The 9292-nt window shown below is 37.3% G+C and overlaps 1 protein-coding gene across 6 annotated transcripts in view; it reads right to left on the bottom strand.

Moving 5' to 3' along the window:
• Positions 1 to 928: 928 nt before the first annotated feature.
• Positions 929 to 9292, bottom strand: part of NUBPL (NUBP iron-sulfur cluster assembly factor, mitochondrial) — a 245809-nt gene continuing 237445 nt past the window's right edge. For all 6 annotated transcript variants that reach the window (XM_003408450.4, XM_023546096.2, XM_023546098.2 and 3 more), the window contains one exon: positions 929 to 2812. In XM_003408450.4, the coding sequence (XP_003408498.1) occupies positions 2750 to 2812 (63 nt within the window). In that variant the 3' untranslated portion in view covers positions 929 to 2749. The remainder of the gene's footprint in view (positions 2813 to 9292) is intronic.

Below are 9292 nucleotides of genomic sequence, written 5' to 3'. Positions count from 1 at the left end.
ACAGAATTCAGATAAAGGTAAAAATAATAGATTTATTACTTACAAAAGTTAGATCAGAGGATATATGACCACATGGGCCACAAAATCCCTACCCCTAAATTAGATGGACTAGTCCATCAGTCTGAGGCGGAGATGGACAACTTTAACCTTCCCTGCTGGAGCAGAGCCTACCTCAGAAAGCTCAGAATATGGCTGAAATCAGAGAAATGTAGACAGGAAGAAATCCACCCATCAGGTGAGTCACCTCATTATCCCTGGAAATTGAGTGAGGAAGCAGAGAGCAGCTAAAGATATTCCTCCCATAGCTTTCTCTTCTGGATTAAAAAGAAAAAAAAAAGCTTTCTCTTCATGAAAATTCCCTATATTCTATGGAGATGTGAAGAATGAGTAATAAATATTACCCCCAACAATAGGCAGACTAGCTGAGCTTGAGAATCTATCTTTGAAGTCAGCTCTTTGAAGCTTAGCAAAGGCTGCCACAGGCCAAATTTTAGAATAAGTTTAGTTCTTGCTTTTACAACTACTTCCCTTTCTTCCACTTCTGAACCTGCATATAAACTCTAACCAGCATTTTTTCAGTGACTCCTTAAAGCATCTGCAGAGACTAGTCAGGTGAAGGAGAAAGAGAAGGAGGCAGAGGAATTTATATGTGGAGCAAAGATATGTGTATCTTCTCTAAATGATATATTTATGAGTTTTTTTTTTTTTTTTTGGTATCTCCATGAGATATATTAAACTATGGCACACAATCTTTAACACCACTGGAGCTTACTTAAATAATTTTTTTTCCAGGTAAACTTAAGCTTGGTTCAAGCACTTGCTTTTGATATTCAGAAGAGCTCAATGCAATAAAAAGGGACAACAAAAGACAAATATCTGCAACTTAAAGTTATTACTTCTGTCTCAGAGTAATGAATGATATACTATAGCGTGTTACCACAAATACTTTTATTCATGATATTAATTAGCATGGACAATTTGATCTAGGGAATTTCAGTTCAGTTACAGCAGCATGTCTTTTTAAATTAAACTTTTTAATTTTGAGATAATTATAGATTCATACGTAGTTGTAAATAATAAGAGACCCTATGTACTCTTTACCCAATTTTCCCAACACCCCACAAAAGTAACATCTGGAAAAACTATAGTACAATATCACATTGTTATAGATACAGTCAAGGTATAGAGCATTTCCATCATCACAAGGTCCCTCGTGTTGTCCTCTTATCACCACACCCACTTAACCCCCACCCTCACCCCTCCTTAGTGGTTGCCACGGGGCAACCACTAATCTGTTCTCCCTTTCAGTAATTTTGTCATTTCAAGAATGTTACATAAATGGAATCATACAGTCCATAACCTTTCAGGATTGGCTTTTTCACTCAGCATAATTCTCTGCAATTCATCCAGGTTGTTGCATACATCGATAGTCTGTTCCTTTTTATTGCTGAGTAGTATTTCATGGTACGGATGTACCACAGTTTGTTTAACCATTCATCCAGCAAAAGATACCTGGGTTGTTTTTGGCTATTACAAATAAAGCTTCTATAAACATTCATGTATAGGTTTTTTCTGTGAACGTGTGTGAACACATTTTTAATGACATGCAACTCTTTGCCTAATTTTCTGGCTTCTTAACTAGATTGTGAAGGAGGACAAGATATTTGCCAAAGGTCATAGGCCACCTTCTTATAACTGAGGATTAAGTAATGACTCACTTTTATCAGTACTTGCAGCTTTACAGCTATCTTGGTATTTGACCTTGTGAAGTCCCTGACTCTTCTGAGCCACAACTAGACAAGTACATGTTTTTCGAAGTGCATTCTTTGCAACATGAATCCCAGGAAATGTTCCTTTTAAAGAAAGAATTTCATGGTCAAATGCCCCCAAAAAATTAGGAAATGCTGAATACTACATCCCTCTTTTGAAATTAACAACGCCCTTTTTCTTTTGGTTTACAAAAGGAAGAATCCAGTATCTAGTTGCCCAAGTTCAAATCCCAATTCCATAGAAGAATAATCTTCAGCAAGGCACTTAACTTTTCCATGCCTCAGACCCCTCATCTGTAAAATGGAAATAACAATAGTACCTGACTCATACTAAAGGAAGATAAACTACTAGGTCATACAGAAAGCACTTGATCAATGTTAGCTATTATTATTGCCATCAGAATCATCACCAAAATCGTCATCATAATCTTGTTAAAAATACACATGTCCAGGCCTCACTCTTGAAGACTCAGATTTGTTAAATCTGGGATAGAGTCTGGTCCAGATGAAGAAGCAGAGATTCATCTCTATTACGAACTTGTCCAAGATACTATTAGCAGCAGGATTTAAACCCAGACCAAAGAGCCCGGTGGTGAGGTGTCACACTTATGTTCAAATTTAGTAAATCCTAGAAATGACTAACTCTATTGCCCTACAAAAAGTACACAGTTCTCTTCTGAACTGAGGGTTGGGCTTGTGACATCACAAACTCATGATTCCTCAGATGGCAGCTCAATAAAATAAATTGCAGTTCTGTGCAGCTGGACTTGGTACACATCAGCTTTCAAAAAACATGACTACATGTTACTGTTGTTACATAAAAATTTTATTTGTAAATGGTTGTTCAGCAAATCAAACCTAAAAATAAGACATTATTTCCTTAGCAATACAACAAATGACTGTTATAATTTCTACAGATTCCAACACCACCCTGCTGATATCTGAAAGCCATCGCATCAAGTTCCAGGACATCTGAAGAATCATTCTGGAGGAGGGGGCAATCTTCTCACCACTTCTTCAGCAATCTGCAGGTAAGCTTTGGCCTATAAAAGAAAAGACTCATACTCATTTGTTCTATATTTCTTCTCATCAGGAATCAAATGGCTCATGCAGATCCTGTTTGATGCAGATGTTCAATGAATTTGACAGTAAAAGGGCGGAGTGACACAAGGAAATTTGGTAGAGAGAAGATACTGCTATGTGTGTTACAGGTGCAATAGGGAGAGAAAATATTTTAGAATAACTATTTGAAAGGTGGTGGTACAGTGGTTAAGAGCTCGGCTGCTAACCAAAAGGTCAGCAGTTCAAATCCACAAGGCACTCCTTGGAAATCCTATGGGGCAGTTCTACTCTGTCCTACAGGGTCACTATGAGTCGGAATCCACTCAACAGCAACAGATTTTATTTGAAAGATGACTTTCTGAAAAATATTTAGTACTAGCAGTTGCTGTTTTTCAAACTCTAATCCCATGTCAGCAAACTAGCAACGCAGTCTAGTTGCAGAAAATTATGCTTTCTTCCACTGACAAACTGATATCCTGAGATAGACACCGCCCAAACTTCTTTGGCATAAGAGCTGTTAGTCATTTAAGGAGGGCTATTTACTTTTTTTTATTTACTACCACCCTAGGGTTTATCTTTGGGGAACATTTTCTTCATTTCCCCTGAGAAAAGTGTGTGATACCAACACTGAGCATTTACAGGCACCTTTTATCACCTGATAGATTTGGGGTACCATGCAAGAATTCCTGGTTCACCTGCTACTCTCTCCATCTCGAGGGCCCTCAGTGCAGCACAACAGTGAAAGCAGCTTCCAAGCCAACGAATGAGCCACAGACTAACCCAATGCTACCATGTTCTCGTTAGAACAACAGTCTGACATTTGCATTTTAAGAGTTTTTTTAAACAACTGCAGTCCAAATATCACTTATTTTCCTTATTTTATTCATAAAAAGTAGCTGTAAAACACAGTAAGATTTTCTAAAACTATAATTTACAGTTATATAATAACAGCTATGTACATTTTTTTTTTAATGTACATACTACTGTTTACATACTACTAACGATAATAATAAAATCAAAACCAAACCTATTGCCATGGAGTCGATTCTGACTCATAGCGACCCCACAGGACACGGTAGAACTGCCCCATAGGGTTTCCAAGGAGTAGCTGGTGGATTTGAACTGCCAACCTTTTGGTTAGCAGCTGAGCTCTTAACCACTGCGCCACCAGGGCTCCAATAATAATGATAATAGCTAAAATTTATTGAGCACTTAATATTTGCCAAGTATTATTTCTTTTATTCTCACAGCTACCCTCTGGATATCTATCACTATCCCCACTTTATAGATGAGAAAATCAAGACTCAGAAATGCGAAGAGTCTTATCCAAAGCAGCTGGTAAGAGCTGAGCTGGACTTTGAACCTCGCTTGGTCAACTCCAGACTCTGTACAGTAAAAAGGGCTGTTTGAGGTCTGTTTACTGCAACTTTATGAAGCACATTAAGTGTGTTTCACATTTTCTTCATTTTTAAAGACTACACTGTTATGAGTTGAACTGTGTGCCCCCAAAATATGTTTTAAATCCTAACCGCTATGTCTATGGTTACAATCCTATTTGGGAATGTGTTGTCTCTGTTATGTTAACGAGGCAGAATTAGTGTAGGGTGTATCTTGAGTCAAACTCTTTTGAGATATAAAAGAGATCAAACAAGCGAGCAGAGCAGAAATGGGGCAAGAGAGATGCCAAGCCACATGAAGGCCGCCCAAGGAGCAGAAGCTCAGAAGAGACAAGGATCTTCCTCCAGAGCCGACAGAGAAAGAAAGCCTTGTTCTAGAGCTGGTAACCTGAATTTGGACTTCTGGCCTCCTAAGCTGTGAGAAAAAGAATTTGTTTGTTAAAGCCACCCACTTGTGGTATTTCTGTTCCAGCAGCACTAAATAACTAAGACATAGAATTTAGCCCCAACAGCTGAATAATGTTTTATTTTTACCAGATAAATGTTAAAATTTCATTTAAAAGAGTCACTTTCTTTTAAGAATAGCTCTCTGTTCCAGTCACTTAGTTGTTAGGTTTCTTTAATTGTCTGTCAGGTATGGCAACAAGAGATGAACACGAAAGAGGTCCATGAAATAAAAGAAATTTTATTACTCACAAGTCCTAGAGTTAGGGTCACAGCACTGTTTGAGAAACCACACAGGAAGAAACACACCACGGTAGGCTCCACCAAGCAGAAGGGGAGCCAGAGAGACGGAACCTGTGGGCTGAAGCCTTTGTTGGAGTTGTTAAAAGAGCAGAAGTGACTGATCATTTTGAATGTCACTGGGTTAGCAGGGCATGAAATGAGGAATGAGGCCTTATTATTATTAGGGTACACTTGGTTGTGGCTGTGAGAGGTGCTTTTTGTCTCCCCTTGAGAAGCTGGGGGATATTGAGGCAGCAAAACATGTTTATTTTGGTCTAACTATACTCTCAAAACATTAATAAGGCTTTAAAACTTTTTTACTGAGTACCTACTACGTGCCAAGTACTTTATATAAGTAATCTTACTTAATCATGTGAAACAAGCATTATCAGCCCAATTTAATAGATGAAACTGGTGATAACTATGAAAAACTGTGCTCAAAGTTATAAAGTCAGTAAGCTGGAAAAGATTCAAACCTGGGTCCAGCTGATTCCAAGGCCCAGCTTTTTCAACCACATTGCATATCACACAGTAAACCCAAAATACCAATTAATTTTAATTGTAATGCTTAGCCTAAAAAGGATTTCACTCTATGACAGTTAACAGAAATAGTAGTTTCTGTTTAAAAACAGAAATAACATATAAAGAAATGTTTCTCTTAAATCTAATGTTTTGATTTTTACTCATGCATCTTTATAAATACCTTTTCTCTCCTAGTAGCTTTTGTCTCCTAGTAGTAGGTAGTAAAGCCTAACATTCTGTGATGAAAATTTAAAACAAACTGAGACATGACCATTATTCTGTAATCCTTTAGGTCTAAAAAAAAAAAAAAAAAAAAAAAAATTTTTTTTTTTCCCCTTGGTTAAATTAGAGACACAAACCTATCAGACAACACAAAATACTGAATGAGTTCAGAATAATCAAATTTGCTACATTTAATCTTTGCCTTTTAACAGACTATCTCCAAGCGCAGACTTCCAATATACTGCACTGGAAAGCAATGGTTAGATTGTTATTTGCTGAAAAACTACTAAAAGTCCTTACTTGAACACTTTCAGTTTCTAAAAACTGTTGAGACTGAATTTTTCAGCCAAGGCAGTAGCATTTCCACAAATACTTTTTATCGTGTGCAAGGCACTGTGCTGGGGTATCTGTGGAGTGTAATGACAATAAAAGAGAGACAGAATCGCCCATGAGTGAAGAGTATGGGGCCTTGAAGTCAGACAGGCAAGGCTTAGAATCTTGGCTTCATTACTTACTGGCTGCGAGGCCTTGAACAAGCTACTTAGCTCTTCTAAGCTTGGTTTCCATATCTGTGAAATGGTTATAGTAATAGTATCTATCTCAAAGGGTTTTGAGGAATATTAAATGCGAATAAGGCAATGTGAAGTGCTGCACAGAGGAAGCAACTAATAAATCATAGTAGCTGCCGCTATTATTATTATGTCCTTAAGGAATTTATAATCTTATTGAAGAGCTCATATGGACACGTCCTTTTAGGCACGTTTTCCTCCCTGAGGGATAATTAAGATAAATCTCTCCCTTTTGTTTAACAAAAAGGTAACACACACACATCATATGTAAAAGATATGCTTTAGATTTCTTAAACTGTTAATACTCTCTTCTTTCATCAACTCAACTCTATATCGATTCTCTTGTCTTTTATTCAAGATCTTTTTACTGGGTCATCTAGAGGCACAGATAATACAGCTGGACCCTATTTGTCTGCTCTATAGGGTCGCTATGAGTCGGAATCAACTCCATGGCAAAGGTTTTTTTTTTTGGGTATCATTAACAAGCAACAGAGAATGGTTGGTAATCAAAGTGCAGGAAGTTCTACGGAGTTTTTTTTCTTTGTCTTTAAAGATTCGAAGTTCTAATTTATCATGTACTGTCATTTCATATTGATACTATAAAGTGATAATTTTGAAATTACAGGATAATGAAGTTTCCACTTATATTTGAAAGTCTTTACCAGGAATATCTTTTAGCACACCTCTCTGCATGCTAACATTAAGAATTTTACTTGATAAAAAGGATAAAACTATAAAATTATAAGTCAGTCATAGAACCATTACTGGTGTCCTGGATTCTATCAAATGCAAAAGTAATTTTAATTAAATCAACAATTATAATCACACCGGCAAGAGCCAATGCTGCTGAATCTAAGAGTTTTGACTTCTAAGTGTCTACTTTCTTTCCCTTTCTCTGATATTTCAAACTATCCATATTTGGTGTTTCACTTACTCTGCTTTCCTCAGAGGTGTTCGTGTGCAGATGGCTTTGCCCATTGGCTGAGAGGCCTGTAGGTGCTCTTTAATCGGTACTGCAGTCTCTCCCAACTTTTCCAACGATAGCTTAAATTCACTACAATTTATGCCTTTAAATTAATCACTGCCTTTTCTGAAAGCTAAATGTTCCTGGGAAACTTAAATCCCTAATGCCTAATTTTAAAAGAATTTTACAGGCAAAGAATGAGAGTCCTGAAACCTGGTATTGGGAGGAGGAGTGATGGAAGAAGAGGAGAAGGTAAGAGTAAGAGGGAAGGCAAAAAGCTAAAGCTGAAATATTTATTAACAATTTTGCCTGTGTATCACTCTCTAGGGAGAAAGATGGGGCAGTCTGCTTCTGTAAAGATTACAGCCTTGGAAACACTTTAAGGGAGTTCTACCCTGTTGTATTGGGTTGCTATAAGTCTGAATTGACTTGATGCCAAACGGGATAATCAGTCTCTAAAACCAAACAATAAAATGTGTCAGTCTAAATGGTTAGTGATTAACACTAATTTTATAGGTTCTATAACTTTTGCAGAAGTTTATCATGTTGACAAGTAAATGCTCCCTTTATTATTTCAATGAAGACAGACAAGTAGAATGGGCATTCGGTTTCTACAAATACAACAGGCTCTGTTAAGGCCACCATGACTAGTTTCTGAGAACGCATTTCCATTTGAGTTAGCAGCGGGGAAGAGAAGAGGGTTATCAGGAGGTAAGACTCATCACAAGACTAGCCAAAAGGATCTGGATTCCAGGACTCAAACACAGCTTCCTCAGTTCTAGGAGTTAACATCGTTAACGTTGAACCTGGAAATTCTACTCCCATCTCACAATGCAAATTCTGCTACTCTGATTTTTAAATGCCACAGAAGAGTGACATTTATTGGATGCTATATATATATATTTTTTTTTTATATAAAGGGAAGAGCATAAGTAGACTCAAAGTCCTTTAATAAAAGGAAGAGGAACAAAATTTTAGTGTCATGACATCTTATATAGGAAGCTTCGGAAGACAATAAATACTCTTGTTTGTATCCTACTTGACATTTTTTGAAGCATTTTCACATTATCATTTCATTTAATCTTCCTCATTATGATATTAACTTACAGATGGAAAGACAGGTTCAGGGAGGATAGGAAACTTGCCTAAGGTCACACTTAGAAAGTGGCAGACTCTTGGTAGTCAAAGCCCAAGCTGATTCAGATTTAGCACTTCTCCTGATAAGCAGTGATTGTTATCACATTGTGGGTGGTTAGACACCTCTCTGAGAGCCTAACAAAATCTCATCCAATTCGCCAGCAAAACGCACAGTCCTGCATTTTGATATAATTTCAGGGGAATCTCAGACCCAGGTTCAGATCATGGATTATGCCCTGCTGCTGTGCGTGCGATAGCACCTGAGGGACAGCGTTGGCTCACACCCTTCTCTGGTTCTTCGTGATGTTATGAAAGGAAGCTGAAGTGAAAGCCAGTCTATATACACAACACACAGATGTGGAACTAATTTCGCAATTAATTAGGAATACTACATTGAGAAGAGATTGCATGGGCTGTGTGGTGTTGGAGCTGGGTGTGGATCTGGCCTCTAGTACTTTTTTGGGCAAGTTCTTTAAAGTACATGACCCTCTGCTTCTTCATCTGAAAAAAGGAGATTATTATATCTATCTCACAAAGGTGCCACGTGAATCAAATAAGAATGTTTTTAACACACCTAAGCACTATACCTGCCTCTTAGAAGGAACTGAAACCATAGCTACTATATGGACACTATATTAATAACATATATAACATAACATAACATAACATAACATAACATAACATAACATAACATAACATAACATAACATAACAACATAACATAACATAACATAACATAACATAACATAACATAACATAACATAACATAACATAACATAACATAACATATGAAAACCCTGGTGGCGTAGTGGTTAAGTGCTGCAGCTGCTAACCAAAGGGTCGGCAGTTTGAATCCACCAGGTGCTCCTTGGAAACTGTATAGGGCTGTTCTACTCTGTCCTATAGGGTTGCTATGAGTCCGAAT

The sequence above is a fragment of the Loxodonta africana genome, chromosome 10 (genome assembly GCF_030014295.1).
Source record: "Loxodonta africana isolate mLoxAfr1 chromosome 10, mLoxAfr1.hap2, whole genome shotgun sequence".
Taxonomy (NCBI): Eukaryota; Metazoa; Chordata; class Mammalia; order Proboscidea; family Elephantidae; genus Loxodonta; species Loxodonta africana.
Note: the sequence above shows the minus strand (reverse complement) of the source record. Positions and strands in the feature narration are given on the sequence as shown.